At 40.6% G+C, this 18,762-nt stretch overlaps 1 protein-coding gene across 13 annotated transcripts in view; it reads left to right on the top strand.

The window, feature by feature from the left end:
• EPB41L2 (erythrocyte membrane protein band 4.1 like 2) overlaps positions 1 to 18,762 on the top strand; it is a 143,828-nt gene that overhangs the window by 100,147 nt on the left and 24,919 nt on the right. For 5 of the 13 annotated variants that reach the window (XM_066605548.1, XM_066605546.1, XM_066605544.1 and 2 more), the window contains exons 12-15: positions 3,535 to 3,683; positions 6,244 to 6,912; positions 10,726 to 10,761; positions 12,731 to 12,877. In XM_066605548.1, coding sequence (XP_066461645.1) covers positions 3,535 to 3,683; positions 6,244 to 6,912; positions 10,726 to 10,761; positions 12,731 to 12,877 — 1,001 coding nt within the window. Of the gene's footprint in view, positions 1 to 3,534; positions 3,684 to 6,243; positions 6,913 to 10,725; positions 10,762 to 11,078; positions 11,142 to 12,730; positions 12,878 to 18,762 lie in introns of all 13 variants that reach the window. The other 8 variants (XM_066605547.1, XM_066605550.1, XM_066605551.1 and 5 more) reach the window with 5 other exon arrangements.

Genomic DNA, 18,762 nt, shown 5'->3' with positions numbered 1-18,762 from the left:
CGTTGCCTGAACAAGCCTTGTTGGGCAAACTATATTATCTGCGGGGGGGGAAGGGGGTATATAGGTTTTTCCAACATGACAAACCACTGAGCCATCATATAGTAATCCTAATCTTGTTCCAATCCACAATGGATGCTTCTCAGCCATTAATTGTCCTACTCCTATATCTTGCACCACAACAGCACCGCATATTCCCCTGCCGGCAACATTTGGTACGATCTTTTTCTTTTCTTCAAGAAATCTGAGCCCCCATACCTGACTGAATATAGGCACCGCCTTTTATAGGTTCTGCCCCCTAGTTTTTCCACTATAGTTCTCTCAACACCTCTAGTGTAATTACGATCACACTGTATATGTTTTCTTTGAATTCCTCCATGTTCTGTTTTATACACTAGTTTGTCTGTTGGATAACATTTACATCAGAAATCATTCCTCTAATTTTAGTAGTCCATATTGGTGGTCTGCGGTAATTTTTGTAAGTTTGAGGTAAAGATTGCAACCTGGACACCTCTGTATTACAGGCAATAAGTGTGCCAGTAATATGTTGGGAGTGGTATTGCCTTTCCTTGAGGAGAGCACCCAGTAGGTGAGTGAGGAGACTTATATGGTCATTCATGCTCCTCTGGGTAATATGCAAATAAGGAAGATGGAACAATACCTCTGCAGCGACACCTATTGGAAGTCAGCAGTCCTTCAAATCAATGCTTGACTCTTTATAGAGGTCTCTGGATTCTGGCTTGGTCTTCAATTTCCAATCTTTGTTACCTACACAGACAGCTGTTTCAGTGGGTTTTGCCCCTCATCAGTGTGCAGTAGGATTCTGGCTTGGCTAGTGAGAGGCCTGTAACGTAAGTCGGGAGTGGTATTGTCTCTCCTTGAGGAGAGCACCTAGAAGGTTGAGTGAGGAGACTTATAAGGCCATGCATGCTCCTCTGGGTAATATGCAAATAAGGAAAATTGAACAATACCGCTGCAGCGCCACCTATTGGTTGTCAGCATTCCTTCAAATCAATGTCAAACCCTTTATGCAGGTCTTAACAAAGATTGGGAATTGAAAATATGTTGGTGTTAAACCGGCCTTGTAGTTTTTTTTTCTCAGTTTAGACTCCACTCCTGGTTTTGGCTTGCAGATACTGATGAGAAATACTGACAAGAATACTGCCGTGTCACAGGCCAAGCGCTCTATTCAGACACACTAAAGAAGCTTTAATAGGTAGATCTAATTGAGGTGGTCCTGCACTTGTATGCTAGGGTATTAAATTTACACCCATTCAAGTAAGAGTGAATATTGAATTTATACCCATTCACTTCAGTTTCTCCTTTCTCTGGAAGTCATAAATGGCTCAAGACAACAGAGAAATCTTATCCTTGCCATTTGCCCTGGAATTTGGTGACCCTAACACAGACTGCCAGTTCCTCTACTTGTCGTATTGCCGGCACAGGCGTTCCTAGAATGGCTTGTCAAGGATTCAGACTTTAAAAAAAAAAAAGGCCTGAAGGCTAAAAAAAATAAAATAAAAAAGTCTGTACTACATGCACAAATAAATTGTGTTGATTACTCTGCAGCTGCAGTGCATCCATAGTTGTTGTGATCTTGTCATTCTGCGGCCACCTCTGCACATTATGTCCCTATGGGTGAAGCCTACTTGTAGCCCTGTCATTAAACAAAGCTGGAACATACTAACAGCAGGGGTGGAGAGAATTCTGATAGCAAGTATATTAGACTCAAAGACCAGAGTCTGAATTAGAAATGGAAAAAAAAGATGTTTCCTCATATTCTGCTTTAAAAACGCCCAGCCCCATGTGCATACAATCTGTAACGAAAAGTCTAACAATCCGGAAGATCTATTCTTTCATTTTCAATCCTGGAGAATGATCAAAACTGATGCTGTAGAAGGCCTCTGCCCTGTTGCCAAGCTCTCCCCCATGAAGTGTTTCCTATATGGCATAGGGCATTGCTGTGAATACAGTTCTTTAGTATTCCAAGATGAGCTCAGCAAATGTAACCTTTAAATATTCAATATGACATGAAAATCTAGAGCAAAGTGTTACATAACCTGCTTGCGCGGAAACCTTTTGGTTATGTATACTTTGCTGCCACCTGCTGGATATTGCATGTCAGTAAAGTTTACTTCCTTTTGCTGCAGTACAAGACAACGTTTGTATAGTTTACCATATAATATGAGCATATTTATTTGGACATTTTAAGAAAACACATTGCTTGCTGCTGCTTATTTTACCTGTGTGTGTGCGCACATTATATTCCACTGGCCTACAATATTTACACAAGATTTAATGGTGAGTTTAGTAGTATCTCACCTTGTGAATTAAAATATGTTTACATTTTTCCATCAAGCAGATGATTCCTATTTCAGGTTTTAGAAAATTAGAACTTATGTAAGTCAACATTATGTGAAATACACATAGAAAGTTTTTGATGATGGTTGACAGGACTATTTTGCTTCTGAGATGTTTCCCACCATGTTCCAGCAAGAGTCTGCCAGTATACTGGGACTCCACTTGCCGTGGTACCTTTTTTCCATTGGAGAAATCTTGCCAAACTCTTCACTAAATGGAGTGCTTGGGGAAAGAATGATAAAGTCCACTTTTAGGCCCAATGCCCACGGACAGATTATCGCTGCGGAATTCATGGTCACACCTGCCTCACATTTGCAGCAGTGTCCGTCCATAGACAATGCCATGTTAAATGATTTTCCCCTGCCCACGAGTGGAAGTCAACTGCGATTTTCCGCTCGCGGAGGAGAATTGCAGCATGTTTTATTTTGTGCGGAAAATCACAGACTGCTTCCATTGAAGTCAATGGAAGCCGTCCGTCCCGCGATACTTCTGCAGTGAGCACTGTGGAAGTATTGCTAGAATCCATGTCACTGCCCAGAGCCGGCGCGTCCTGCACCGCGCATGTGCGCCGGCTTGGCAGGCAAGACACTTGCGGCGGATCCAGAGAGGGGAGTATGGAGTCTCTGGGGGGTGCCGGGTCTGATTCCACTGCGATATTTTGCAGTCATGAGGCCTTACGAAGAGTTGCTTTTATTTTGAAAGTTTCACAACTTGCGACACCTTAAGTATGAGATGAAATTGAAATGTGTACACTGTGATACATGCATGGAACACGTCTAAAGCTGCAAACATGGCTGAAAGTTATAGAATAACAAGAAAACATATTTTTTTTCTTAATCATCTAGCAGTATGTCACAGTAATCATGGTATTGTCAGCACAAACTGCTTTTGGAGCTTACAAGTCATTGAATGATCTGTATGCTACTCCTCTCCCATTACATGTGGACAAATACAATGTTCCAACATCATTACATTACAATTATGTTTTGCGTTTTGGCAAGGTCCGTGGTACACATTTCAATGCTGCACTTGTCTTCACCATTGCATTGTACAACATTACTCTACGAAATGGCAGGTTCTAGTTAAAAATGCAACAAAGTGAACGTTGATTGTTCTTTCCCCATGTCCTTGAAATCACTTTACTTAGAATGTAAAAAAAATGTTTTTTTCCTACAGCTCCGATTGGAAGTATCACAGACCAGAGTCTTCTAAAGGATGTTCCTGGTGGAGGTAGTGCTGTTGATGGTGTAGTGTCTGGACCTAAAGAAGCTCAGGATGGTGTATCAACACCCAGTACTCCATCCGTTTTCCCCAATGATACAAAGGTAAGTATTATTGATGTAATGTTGTGGACTGTGAGGACAAGTGCCCCTTCTATTACTGCCACTATTTGGCATTCTGAGTGTTTGTGTCGTGTATACTGTTCATTAACTTGTGCTTCATGTGTGATGTGGCTGCTTTAATTCTTCATGGAATAATATCTTTCTTGGAAAATGGCTCAGTTGTATACATAGAATCTCTCCTAATTACCAGGTTTATATATCTTCTGCCACTAGGTTTACTTTCTAGATTTAGCAATTTGGTGTTTACTTTGCAAAGACACTTGTACATTCTGCATTTACATGATCGCTGTCACATGTATAGACATGTATAACCCTTTTTTTTTTTCTAAATCTGATTGCAATGGGAAATTTAACTGGTGACCAAATTTTGTCATCAGTTAACCCATTGCACCACAAAACAATCCATTACTTATCTTGTTAAAATTGCATTACATCCTTTATTTAAAATAAGTAAACAAATTGAAATGCTAACCCAGGCTTTAAAGAAAAGTGACAAAACATTCAGTTGTGGATTTCTACTGCAAGTGACAAAGCTGCTGTCTTGCCTAGAAACTTTTTTTTTTCTCTTAAAACACATACTGTATGTGCCTACAGGTTCCCCTGTGCGTTCAGGGCTTAGTCCTGTGGCTCACAGAACCTGATTTTGTTACGATTTTAGTATTTCTTCTTAAAATGGTTTTCCGAACGTTAAAAAATGGTGCATAAATGGCTTACATACAGTATGATATTTCACAAATTTATTGTCTGTAGTGGACATGCCTCTGTAGGCCGGTTTCAGATGCAGTGACATGACCATGCTCCTGGTGTTTATCTCCTGCTTGTGTCACCTCCCATACTGTGGGTTGGGAAGGGTATCATCACTCCTTGAGGGGAGCATCTAGAAGGGGAAGGAGACTTATAAGGCCATGCATGCTCCTCGGTGGAATATATGCAAATAAGGAAGATGGAACAATATCTGCTCCTGGTCAATTCCAAATCATTGTTATAAAGACTTGTATAAAGAGTCTGACATTGATTTGCAAGAATGCTTCCATCCACTAGGTGGCACTACAGAGATATTGTTCCATCTTCCTTATTTGCCTATATTTCCCAAAGGAGCAATATAGCCTTAAGTCTCCTCACTTACCTTTTTAGATGCTCTCCTTAAGGAGACTAGATACCCTTCCCAACCCACATCATAGGCCTCTCACTAGCCAAGCCAGAAACCTTCTGCACACTGATGAGGGCCAAAAGCCCAGAAACAGCTGTCTATGGATTCTGGCTTGGTTTCCAATTCCCAATCATTGTTTCAAAGACCTCTATAAAGAGTCAATCATTGATTTGAAGGAATTTTGTCATCCAATAGATGGCGCTGCAGAGGTATTTGTCCATCTTCCTTATTTGCATTTTACCTAGAGAAGTATGCATGGCTTTATGTCTTCTCACTCACCTTCTTGATGCTCTCCCTAAGGAGAGATGTTACCCCTCCCAACCCACATCACAGGCCTCTCACTAGCCAAGCCAGAAACCTACTACACACTGATGAGGGGCAAAACCCCTGAAACAGCTGTATGTAACAATGATTGGGAATTGGAAACAAAGCCAGAATCCATACACAAAGACCTGTTTAAAGGGTCGTACATTGATTTGCAGGAATACTGCCATCCAATAGGTGGCGCTGCAGAGGTATTGTTCCATCTTCCTTATTAGCTCCCATACTGTCAGACAGGACATCACATGCCTTTTCTCTCCACTGCTGCTTTCCCCTCTCCTGTTTTGCTGGGCAGCACTAAGTATAGGAACACATTGCAGATCTATGCTGTGTGTGAAGACTGGGACTAGTTGCTGCACTACGTACACCTTGAGGGGTGTGCAAGCAGCCGTAAAGGTAGTGAAAATGAAAAAATATTTACTTAACAGTTGCTGTCACCATAAATGCAAAAGTGAACAAACAGCTACTTTTTGTAAGTCCCGAAAACCCCTTTACGCTTGTCAAGTAACGACTCCAGTCGAATACAGTTCAAAACCTTTTTTAGGCAAAAGTGACTATTATTTGACATTCCCCTTGTCCTGCCTGCATCAATGTGTTGTAATCCCGCTTTAATGCTCTTTGTCCTTTGCATGCTAATATCCAAATAATTGACATCGCTGTTAAATTCTCCAATACAAGCATGGTTTATTGTCTCCGGTCTCGGAATGCAGGGACTCGAAGTGGATTCTTCTAGGGTGCTACATTGTGTGTAATAGCATAGGGCAATGCCATAAGGTAATAAGAGTCCACCATGACACAATCCTTTCACGGACCCCATGGGCTGTGTATGACTATGGATTGTGGCATGTGTAATATATACAGATTTCCCGTTACACTATACTGGATTAATTGTTTTCTGATTGCACAGTTCTGTATCAATGTAAACTTCTTTGTTACTAACTTTTTTTTTCTATCTTTTTTTTTTTCTCTGTTCCTATTGCGTACACATTTTTTTCACTCTTTATTTTCTACAATACTGCATTTTATTACACACCCATATCCACCTGCTTGCTGCTGGTGTTGTTGAAATAGCTCAGTCACCCATCATCACAGTCACCCATTCACTGCAGCCATACCATTTCAGCAAACCTGCCATCCATCCCTGAGATGGACTTGCCTTCAGATATTTCTGATGATGATGCTGATGATGCTGATGATGAGGATGATAATGATGCAGTAGAGGAACAACATGACGTATTCTCTAGTGGTGATGACATAAACTTCAAAGAGTGTATTACCAAGGAAATTGCACCCAGCCCTAATGAGTTGCTATTAAAAATCCTGGAATCCACCACTGATGCAGGCAGCCAATTTTCCCCTCTAACAGTTTACAATAGCCACCTGTCCTTAAAGTACAAGGCAGAGGAATGTGCCTTCTTTTCATTCAGCTTTTGCAAAATTTTCCCTTTGAAGTTCCCTTCCTTACTTGATGAGGACGGATACATTAGTTTACCCAGTCTCCCGGAAGTTTGTGTGTCTTTCCTGCCATCCAGCCTGCAGCGCTATGTTCCTCTTACGTCTCCTTCCTTCATACCATCTCTTGTCCTCATCTTTGTGCTGCTCCTTTCAGCCTCTCAGTCCGTCCCATTTTCATTGATCCTTTCCCTTCCTCTTGCTCTGTCTCTTTGCTACCTGGAGCCTAAGGCGAATCCATTGGGCTCTTTTTATGACCCTGACCTGAATGAGAAAGCAGGGGAAGAGGTGTGTAACAATATTATAGCTGCCACTTGCAACTAGTTTTCACGTCTGTATGTTGTTTTGCGCACATGAAAATTTCATAGGTAAATTAAATAAACCATGAAATGAACATTTTGTATACGCTCATTGGCATAAACATAATGCACCGGAAAAGAGGTGTTGGAATCGAATGAAACTTGTGGATAATGATATATGTAAGCGATTACAATATTAGAGGAAACTGATACATTTATTGGGGAAAATTGTGCAATTCAAAGGAGGCTTTAATATTCTGCTGGACAGCCTGTAGCCCGGATACTTGATGAGGTACGATCAGGCAAACGGGCTCCATGTTATCACACAGACGTTATAACTGGGCATGTAGATCTTGCACACTCATAGGCCTCTGAACCTGGTGTCCCAGTGGGTCCCATAAATGCTCGATCAGCGATAAATATGCTGACTGTGCAGGCCATGGTAGTGCGATAACCTGCGGAGGGATTCCTGGGTAACCCTTGCTGTCTGTGGGCGAGCATTATGCTGCTGAAAAAAGCCTGTTGGTAACCCTGCCATGAGAGGCAACACATGGCTGCAAGATTTCAGGCTCAACGTTAAGCTGTTTACTGTCCTTCAATCACTACTATGGGTGGACCGATTGTCAGATGAGATGACTCACTAGATCATCACACCAGCAGTTGGGGCAGTGTGTTGCTTCACAGAAAAGTCAGGATTGAAACGCTCACCACGAGGCCTCCATACGCTAAGGCGACAGTCATCTGCTCTCAAACAGAACCTACAATTGTCACTAAAGGCTATGTGGTTCCAGTCCGTAGCATTCCAGGTTTCTTGTTCACAATACTACTGCGCACGAAGGTGACTGTTGGGGAGTCAGTAGCAAGACACCTACTGGGTGCTGTGACGCCAAATTATCTTCTGCAAAGTGCCGGGAAATGGTTCTGTAATGAAGATGCCACCTGTGTCTGGAGGACAAGAGACTATTTGATCTGTTCAGGTTTGTTGGCAGATCAAATGATACACTCTACTGATGGTTTGATTGGGCCGTCCAGAGCCTGTTCGCCATGTGTCCATGCCCTTACGTAAACGCTGCTCCCAACACCACCTAACAGCTTGGTTAGAATGGCTTAGATGGTGGGCAGACCCTCAAAACAACCATCCAGCTTCTCTATTACAATGATGCGCCCCATCTCAATATCTCCGAGTGCATCATAGAGGTATGTCTAGTGGTCCACGATCTCCCAACAGGTAAATTACACAAAGGTAGCCATCTAATGTGTCTAATCATGCCACAGCTGTAATCTTTACATATCTGCCTGAGACATAACTGCATGCCAAGTTTTGCAGCAATCTGACATTTCTATCTGGGTGCATTATTTATTTTTTGTCACTGAGTGTATTTTTGATCTCCTACACATTAGAAAATGTGTTCGGAAATATAATTTAATATGGTTTTACTTGTTCTCTAAGCAAACCAAATGCAATGGTTGCATAATCCGATTCTCCTTTTAGAAACCCCCTTAGGAAAGGTATAATTTTCCAATTCACTCATGTAAGCAAGCACCTATTTTACAACCTAGTAGAACTATTAATTTGTGTCGTTACTTATTTAGTCGTATTTTAAACTATCAGAAGAGTTTAAGACTTTGTTCATGCTACAAATATTTTTTTAAGTTAATGGTCCATTTTTGCCTGAAAATCAGTTATCTACCCAGATTTGCTCAAACACAGATGGCACTCGTAGAACAAAATTCCGTCTTGATGCTGACCCAGCAGAGGCCTGAGTCTTCTCTTTTCTATCAAAGTTCAAGCACGGTCTACACATATTGAGAAATCCTTTTGTGGGATATAGATTTTGCTCACCAAGTGTAGAGTTTTGTATAGACTGTACATTGTATGATGTATGGCAACCTTATGTGGGAGAAATAATGAAATATTTTTATCATCAAATTCCCAGAGTATCTGCTATTTAGAGCATTAGAATGAAACTTCACCATTTTATCACATCACTTTTGGCTCCAAATTTCTGTGCTCATTAATTTCTTAATATAAATTTTTATAGCAGTCATTGCTATGTAGACAAACCTTAGCATCTAAACATGCTGCATACAGCAACCACTATAGGGAGCTTATTGTATGCTGTTATACATTTCGCTAAAAAATAGTCTTTTTTGAACTATAGGACACACCCGACTACAGGATACACCCAGGCTTTAGGCAATAGAAAATAGGGGAAAATTATACTATACTACAATTAATCCAGAGTAATCAGTTTTTTGGTGGTGTAGGGTAGAAAAAGGGTTAATATTTTATTAGAATTATTATAATACTAAGGGGAGGGAAGGGGCACAACTGATGGTCTCTCTGAATGAGCCCTGTGTAGTTCTCCAGCACTGATGATGTGTCCACATGGGTCTTCTCTTTGGATGGCAGTCCCATGTTTCCAGCCAGATGTTCTAGTAACTGCTTGTTTTTAAGCTTCAGTGGTGCTGGAGGGCCACGTAATTATTTATATATATATTATATATATATATCTATATCTCTTCCTGCACAGTTGTACGCTGACTCGTGCCATCTCTGTGCACTGAGAGTTCACTGTGAAACTGGACACTACAAAGTAAAAGCTCAGCTTACTGCCAGGATCTAGGAGGGAGGAACTGTGTCATCACTGCTCTATGCTTGACTGGACACTGAGCAGTGTCCAGTCACACAAGGACACTCTGGTCAGAAAAAGACAGTAATGCAGTTGTGAAGCCAACATTTTCTCTTTTAATTCTAGACATTTGGAGGAAGGAAGAAAAAAAAGAGCAAATTAGTGGATCTGCTGGGTCACCTGACGTGCACTTTAGTAAACACATGTATTTTACCATAAAATTGTGGAGCATCTTGTTTTTGAACTGTGGTGTTCCGTTCCTTTTGTTCTGGTAAGGTAGGAATAAATTGACAACTGGGTGTTACTATTCCCCTTGTTAAAGGCTTGTATGCCTATACATTCTGTACTCACCATATCCGACTATGTACTGTATGGACATACTCCATTTACAAGGAGAATAGTAACACTAAAGTTATCAATTCATTTATTTCTAGGAGGTGTAACAAAGGTACAGTATAACGCAGAGATCCAAGAGAAGATGATCCAGAATGATTTCATGGCGAGCACAAGTACTTACTAACATAGACCTGTCAGGAAGTAGATGGCTCCTCTCTAGTCAGCACAGAACTCTGGTCATGATAATGATGACCATAGAAGGCAGAATGCATGCATAGGCTAACCTGCATCTCTCTATTCCAGTGCTGTCTTTTTAGTTCTTCGCTGCTACCTAATTGTACAATTAAGTTTTGTTTCCAAGGACAAAACGTCATCACCCCAGGAAGTTAGCAAGGACCAGCTAAGGAGCAAGAACAGTAGCGGTGTGGGACCAACAGTTGTCATTATAGTTTTGTCATAAATGTAAAATAGTATTATGTTCTAAACCATTTGTATATACGAATATTTGTCTACAGAGATCGGGCAAATAATTGGCTAGGATAGCTTATTGTGTGATGCAAGTATAATTGTAGTATTATAGAACTATGCTTTAAAAAACAAACCAAAAACCTATAGTGGAATTGGACTAAGCTGAATCTCCAATGTGTGTAACCTCAAATGATCAGTTGGTAGTGACACACCCAGATCTGCAATCGCAGTATAGATGAGCCAGTAATGAAATTAAAGTCCCCTTTTGGAAATTGTCATCTGTTGTTGCACATTTTGTACCCTCTTGTTAGCCAAAGCTAATAATGGTTTTCTCACTTTTGGTGACTTAATATGTTCTGCTTCAGCTGGAAAAAGAAGAGGATGAGCCTCCAGTACAACAGGTGTTTAAATGCTGCTTTCCTGCCTGCGAACAGTGCCTTGCTGTCACCAGTGTGTGTGTGGTGAAGTGTGTAGTATGGTCAACTGCCCTTTTAGTTTTGGTATTCTAATTGGATTGATCATGACCTGTTCTTACAGAAAACACATTTTTTTTCTTTATGAATTTAGTTGGCATTTTATGAAAAATGACCAGTCGAACAGGACTAAGGCAGCCTTATTTTGTCTGCAACTTAAGTCGTCAGTCCAACTACTCATACCAAAATGTGCTTGTTTATTCTGCTTCATATTTTTTTTTTCGTCTTTAATTTTAATTTCACAGAGCAAGTCTTTGAGAATACAAGGAGAAAATATTTATGTGAGGCATAGCAATTTAATGTTGGAGGTTTGTATGACGGCAACCCATTCATCTGATCTGCCACTGCTGCAAGGGTGGGGCTGTCACATGCAGGCTGCTGCTTAGGGCACAGTGCATGAAATGCATGACTGGTGGGGTGGGAGAAGAGTGCATGTTGTGACTTCAGGTGTAGACTTCTCCCGGAGGTAACTTGGGAATCCTTGTAAAGTCCTATATGCCTGTCCTCTTTACAAAGCCAGTATAGTTACAAAAAGTGGAAAATATATAAATCTTTACTATTCTTTTCATATATCACCGTTTTAAAGAGAATCTGTCACAATGTTGCTTTTTTTGAGGGCAACATAAAATAGTGAAAGGTATGCCAATTTATAGTGTTCTATCTGATCTATGTATCTGTGCAGTAGCTTGAGAGAAACCTTGTATTTTATTAGTATCAGCCAGACATTGAGGACTTGAGGAAGTCATCGATTTTATTCCTGAGCCTCTATGATTTAACCCTGTTTGTGGCTGCTGATGATAAACTGCAAGGGTCTCCCAAACTACTGCACAGATGCATACAGCAAACCTATCTCTGTAATCAATGAACCTGTCCCTATCTTATACTGTTCTTCAAGAGGGGCCACAAGAAAAAGTTGATAGATTCCCTTTGAATGATTTCAATACCAAGCAATGTTGCAAATATTAATACACTAACAGCCAAAATATTACTTTAGTAGACAAGTTGGAACACAACCAAGGTGTTCATCAGCCCTCCCCCGTGTGTTCTGTTTTAATTGCTCTGTTTTAATGTGGTTATGTTACTTTTTACACTGTGACATTTCTTAGTTATTCTAACCCAACTAATCATTAATGTTGCTTTTTGCAGCTTTTCTAATAAGCTGTTTCTTAAAGATCATTTTGAGGCATCAAAGATTTGCTCTGACTTTCCACACTCTGTGCATGAATTATGCATCTCATTATCCCCATTGTTGCTTGGAAATTAATTTATGCATAATTAAAGTATTTATCTGATGTAGAAAGACAGAGTTTACTTTGATAAGGATTTAACAACTTATTTTGTCGAGAAATGTCTGACCTGATATCTTCACTCAGTTTTAAAAAACGTTTGAAATCAAGGCAGTAATCTACACTGAAACATCACAATGGAATCTGAACTGAATCAACTGTCATTTTATAGATTTTTAATTTATTTTTTTTTTAAATATAGAACACTTATTCTAGGCAAACTTGATTATTTCAATTTTTATAATTGATCACTTTTATTAATAATCAGATGCACCATTATAAGATGCATTATTTTATGTTTGACCCCATAGTGCAGTTTGGTCAAACATATATACTGTTCTAAATCTAGACTTGTCAAATCTGCTACAGTTTTAACATATTGGTCACATGTTGAACAGTGTCTGATGAATACCATCCCAGTACTGTTTTGACCAGTGTGTATCAAAATTGTTGATTTTGGTGTATTGGAACAGGTCAAACATTTTTGTCTAACTTTTTTTAACTTTAAAAATTGCTAATTTGATTTTCCATCAAAGTTGAGTTTTTGTCGAGCATTGTCTTTTTTTTTTTTTTTTTTTTTTTTTAATTCCTTTAACATAACCCTATAATAGGATCTGGATAAATCACAAGATGACATTTTGAAACATCAGGCTAGCATTAGTGAGCTCAAGCGCACTTTCATGGAGTCTACACCTGAGCCACGTCCCAACGAATGGGAAAAACGCTGTATCACTCCAATACCTCTGCAGACACACGGGGTATGTCACAGATCTATCTTGTGCATGCATCGTGATGTTTTATTTAAGTTGCCTTAATATATTAAGTAATTTGATAAGGGATTTATCACTAAATCTGTTATTGGTTCATTCAGGCCTAGAGTATGCAATCTAATCAGGAGATACAGATGTTATCTACAGAAACCTTTTAGATGTTAGGATCTCCATCAAGAAAAGAAAAACTCCTTGGCCCAAAAGTGGCTAAGACTAGCTCCCTTAAATTAGTTTAACTCCATTGTTCATAATGAAAGAGGTTGTCTGGATTTAAATTACTGATTGCCTATCCTTGGGATACACCATCAATAGTAGATCAAAGGGAGTTTGCTGCCTGGGACTGCTGTCGCTCAGCTGTTTGGATCAGTGCTCGTTCATAGACTCCCCACTGATCAACCAACCCCATCAGTAGCAGGTTTATTATTACCATGTCATTTTTTAAATGAGTCAACAATGCAATTTAATCTCACGAGTATTTATTAAGGAATGCAACAATCACAGGCAACTTTTTTTTTGTAATGAAGGAATACATTATAACAATTTTGGAAAATACAAATAAAAAGAAATCATAATTTTATGGCAGGGAGATCCCTGGAGCTTGCTGCACTGAGTATCCAGTAAAAACCCCAGAGGATTTCAGATGACAGCACAGCGCTCTGCACATTTCAGCACTAGAGCTGTCCCCAGAAATCTTCTTGGGTTTAACTGCATGGTAAGTACAGCAAGCCCTGGAGATTTTCCAGGCGTGCCACTAAAGGGGTTAATGGCTTACCCTGATGATAGACCATGAACACTTTAATGCAAGTATTCCCTTGGGAATTGACAATATAACCATATTGCAGGAGATGCAGAGCATGGACCTAAGCAGATTAACTAAGTTAAATGTGGATAATTTCTATAGCTGGTCAAAACACGCAATGTACCTTTCTGAGGTTTAGGAGGTGTTCTGTATTTCAGAGACAAATTCATTGAAAGTAAGATTTTAATGTTGTATCCCTTAGAATGCAAGACCTGTCTGCATGGTGATTAGAGTAAGCTATTTTACAAAACCAATCGAATAGAATGCTGGGCGCTTTTACATCGGGCAGCAAATATAATCCTGGAACTATCTTTCTGCCCGGAATACTTTGGCTGTTGCATAGACTCCTCCAGATGCTGTCATTGGCTCCCATAGAAGGGAGGTGAGAGGGAGTTTAGCAGTGTGACTGCTAAACTTCCTCCTCCTCTCCTGCCCCCGACTGTTTGCAATGGGACGGGGGAGGAGCTAAGCTCCGTCCTTCCCATTGCTGGCTGTTGACAATAAGTGGGGCGTGGGCTTATCTCTGCCCCCTCCCATTGCAAACAGCCGGAGGGGAGGAGAGAGGTGAGCCTGCGAGGGGGAGGGAAGGGGGAGACTGCTTAGCAGAGTTAAGCTGTCTTTCCCCGCCCAACGGCATTGCAGCCTCAGCATATATGTGCCTGGCCTTGGCCGACTGAGGGGCGAACAAATGTTAGGTTTGTGCGCCTGTTCACTCGTTTGTACAGTGATGATTGGCGCGTTTTAAAAAGCCTGCGGCCGTGTGAGAGGGCAGACGGGAATAAATCCAAGGAAATGGGGTTCTTGATTGACTTTATTCAATTGCCATAAAATACAGGAATATGGAGAACGCGTTTTGAACCCTTCAATGGGTTCTTGATCAAGAACCCATTGAAAGGTTTGAAATGCATTCTCTGAATTACCGTAATTTATGGCACAGTAATTAAATAAAGCTTTTTTTGAATAAACCTTTTTTTCAAGTCAATGGAGTACCCTATTTCTTTGGATTTATTCTTAAGAAGGTGGAACGATTTAACAAGAATTGTGCTTTTTAAGAGGGGTGAAGTGCAAGTTCCCAGCAAAGGTTAGCTCCCTTTCCTTTTATTTTGAGAGGGCCCACAATCTGTAAAGAGGTCGGCCACAGTTGAATTTTTTCATTTGGTAACCTAATGAAGGATCTTCCATTATCTCAAATGATCTTTCATTAACGAGCGATCTCCAGGTCTCAGTTCTGGTTTTGCTAAGCATGTATGGCCAGTATGAACAACTTTAACAGCCAGTATGGACTAAAATGTACGTGGCTCTATCTGTGAAACCAGCTGATTGTTTAACCATCAACCTACCTGGATTTAAAGGGATTTTCCTATCAGGATAGGTCATCAATCGTTGATCAACTGGGGTCTGCCACTCAGGACCTGGACTGATCAGCTGAGCGGGCGCATGCTGTCAGCGCCGCAATAACAGAGGTTGGCACGGAAGCCTCCATGCTGACCTCTGTAGTGTCCGGTGCTTGTAACTGCAGGCACGGCTCTCATTGATTTGTGTATTTGGAGCCGAAGTCTCTGCGACGATCTCCCATGTAGTAGCCATTGCTTGTAACTGCAGGTACGGCTTTCATTTAAATCAATGAAAGCCATGCCTGCATCAATAGTATTTCAATGGAAAACACCTTTAATGTCTGGGCAATTTTTAAGAATTAAGAGTATTTTTACATACGCTGAAGTTCAGCCAAAAAATTGATTAAACCAGCAAATTTTTTTTTTTTTTTTAATCCTGTAGTAATCCTGTGTAAAAGTGGGACCCAACAGGGTACTGGGCAAGACCTATCATTAGTTGCTTTGTTTCAGCTCACTAAAATGAAGTGACTGATGAGCAACTTCTTGCTCAGTGTGAACAAGCATTCGCTCATCTTTGACTGATTGCCTGTTCACAGTATATAGAGACAGATGGCCAGAGGAACTCTCTAGCACACTCAACCTCCATTTACTGAACGACTACCACGCCTGTGTGAAAGCATAGGAGCAATAGTTGTTGGGGTGGCTGTCCCATGTAAAAGTACGGTTACTCCAAGGTTGACTCACACTTGGGGCATTAGCTCAATCATGAGTGAGTGAAATTTTTGAAAGGATTCAGTTTGGTCAAAATGAAAGCCTACCAAATATGTTCCAGGGTTAGACATTCATTTAGTATGTATACTTATGTAGTCTTGAAACAAGGCATTGACTTTTACTTCATCCATCGTGTATGTATAGTTGGACTGAAATCCAGATTTTTACTTGCAGGTTTAAATCTCCAGTCTTTTGCTTTTCTTTATTTTAACAAAGTTTTCATCATTTTAGCAAATAAAAACTAGTGAGAAATGTTTATCAAAATAAAAAATTCCTGAAAAGTTTTTAATGTGCATCTAAAATCTGTGTTGTGAAGCATATTTATCAAAGATCTCTGTGTATATTCTGCAGCATGTATGGCGGATCCAAAAAAAAATCATTTAAAGGCATGCTGTATGAACCATGAACAGCATGAACCTGGGACAAGGATGCCTGTTGCTTCAATGGGTGTTTTATTAAGGCTGTGGCTTTTCAGAATAAATACGTTTTGATGTTTCTAGTCAAGGAAAGAGGTCGGCTCCCTAAAGGTCATTCACAGAAACCGTATTGCGGAATATGCTCTACTGCAGATTATTCAACACCAAAATCCACACTACTATTATGTGGATTTTGATACGGAATTGGAAATGGCAGAATTCTGCTGGCAATTACGCATCAAAATCCGTTGGCCGTGTGGATTTTGTTGTGGAATTGCAGGACTGCATATTCCACACACTGTCATGGCATGTTCCGTCCCGTGTGAGAATACCCCAAGTATCAGAACTCGATAGCACAATAACACACTGGTCTGGTGACCCCCTAACACCAATTTAGGGACTATAAAACTTTTACATCGCTTATCAGTGGACTAATTAAGTATTTATCTGTGCCTTTTTCATATGTGTATATATGTATGCCTGAGGAAGGAACCTGAGTTGGTTTGAAAGCTCGCTATAACATCATGTATTTTTGTTTGTCATTAAAAGGTATCCTATCTCTTGCTGAGAACAATCATGGCACCTTAAGTCTCTTGATAAATTGGTAATCTTTTAAAAATAAAGGGTTTCAAATAAAAGGGTTAGAAAAAAAAATACAAACATCGTGAAGCAGCAAAATAACCATACTGAAACTGCCATGGGGGCCGCATATTAGACTTTTACTCCCCACTTCTACACGAGCCAACCTAAACAACCAATCACCGGGAAGGAGTAAATCCAAACCACCAATCAGGTTGTGAATGGTGTGGATTTGGGGAGTAATATAGATATATGCACGGGGGCCTCACAGCATGTGAGTGTGCTACCACACTAAAATGGCATAGATTATACATTTAGCCCATTGATTGCAGAGTCAACATATGACATTTTTGAATATCTGTATACGTCCAGTCTTCTAGTATACAGCGGTTAATAGGACACATGGGAGGGGAGGCCTTTAGTCTGGAGCCTAGCAGATCCCATTTGTAGGTTATTCTCCAGCCCAGCAAGCTATCTGTTTGAATGGTCATAGCAAGTAAATCTCTGGGGAGGAGGGTGGATACTCTATTGCAACATGTTACGCTCCATGTCAGCGGGCTAAACAACACCGGTTTATGCTTCCAGAGCTCTAACACAATATTAGCAAAGAAATCTTGTGTTCCTTCAGGGCCAAATTATTGTTCCAATCTTGGTGGAATTGTGTCATATAGTTTAATTTAGCTTGGAAACACATCTGGTAGAAATATGTACTACTTTAGCTTCTTCATCAGTGGCTTATTTCTTCTGGGAATTGTAGTGAGCAGTCTTACTATTTTATATTTTACTTTGAAGTTTGACTTGGACCTGAGTTGGGCTGGTCTCTTCCTATGCACAACAGGTAGACTGATTGGTTCTCTTCCTATACACAAAACGGGAGAGAGCTGTCGGTCTTTATGTAGTGGGCGGGGAGAGGGCAACACAGCCCTCACCATATATACATGCCTCTTCGGACCCTAAGCAGGTTGAAAAGCTCGCTATATCATCATGTATTTTTGTTCATTCAAAGGTATCATATCTACAAGATTACTTTGTTACTCTTGCTGCGGACAATCCCATTCATCACCATGACTTGGAGCTCAGCTAGGCAGGCAACAGGCTTCCCTGTCCCAGGTTGATGATGCCCGTCGTCCAGTCAGCATGAACCTGATCACTGAATGCCTTTTAAGTGGCGAGGCTAAACAACTTTTTGTGTTTGGAATCCATGAGGTGGTGGCATTAGTGTGTCTTTTAGGTGCTTAGTAATGCCAAAAGCATTATCTAATGTGCACCATTTTAATAAATAATGCCCCTTTACCTTGAGATCATGCTGGGACTTCCTGTTATGAGATGGTATTCGGATATAAAGTTGTTTGTATGGTTGCTGCAGAGAACACAATGACTAATTAGGTTTCATTCACACCTGTGTTAAGGTTTTTCATTGTTTGGCTCCTTAGTAATGAAAACTGACATGTCTCTGGCATATGATCAGCATGAACAGCATTCAACAAGACCCATGGACTTTAATGTGGTCCATCCGGTTCCTGATATGCCGCCCAGTGTCTTGTCTATGATTTATTTACTAGATGTATGCAGGAGCCTCCGACAAAGTTGTGAATAAAAGCATGCTTGTGCAGTAAAATGTAGAACATCAGAATTTTGCGACATTCTTATGCATGATACATGCAGGGGTAATGTTTTCTTGTGTGCTGTTAAACCCTTTAGGCTGGGTTCACACAGGGCGGATTCGCCATAAAAATTCCATGCAGAATTTCGCTGCGGCAAATTCGCCTATGGTCGCTAATCTTGGAACGGCCACATGGGGCGGCCAAACCATTGCAGCAAAAGCTGGCAGAAGCCTGGACTGCGGCGTGGATTTCCCGGCCACGGCATGTCTATCTTTTTTTCATTGTGGCTGCGCTGCTCTCTATGGGAGCGCCGGCCGCAACGGAAAAGCATACGGCCATGGTGCTCAAAAACCTGCAGCAAAGTGCCGCG

The sequence above is a fragment of the Eleutherodactylus coqui genome, chromosome 1, assembly GCF_035609145.1.
Source record: "Eleutherodactylus coqui strain aEleCoq1 chromosome 1, aEleCoq1.hap1, whole genome shotgun sequence".
NCBI lineage: Eukaryota > Metazoa > Chordata > Amphibia > Anura > Eleutherodactylidae > Eleutherodactylus > Eleutherodactylus coqui.
Note: the sequence above shows the minus strand (reverse complement) of the source record. Positions and strands in the feature narration are given on the sequence as shown.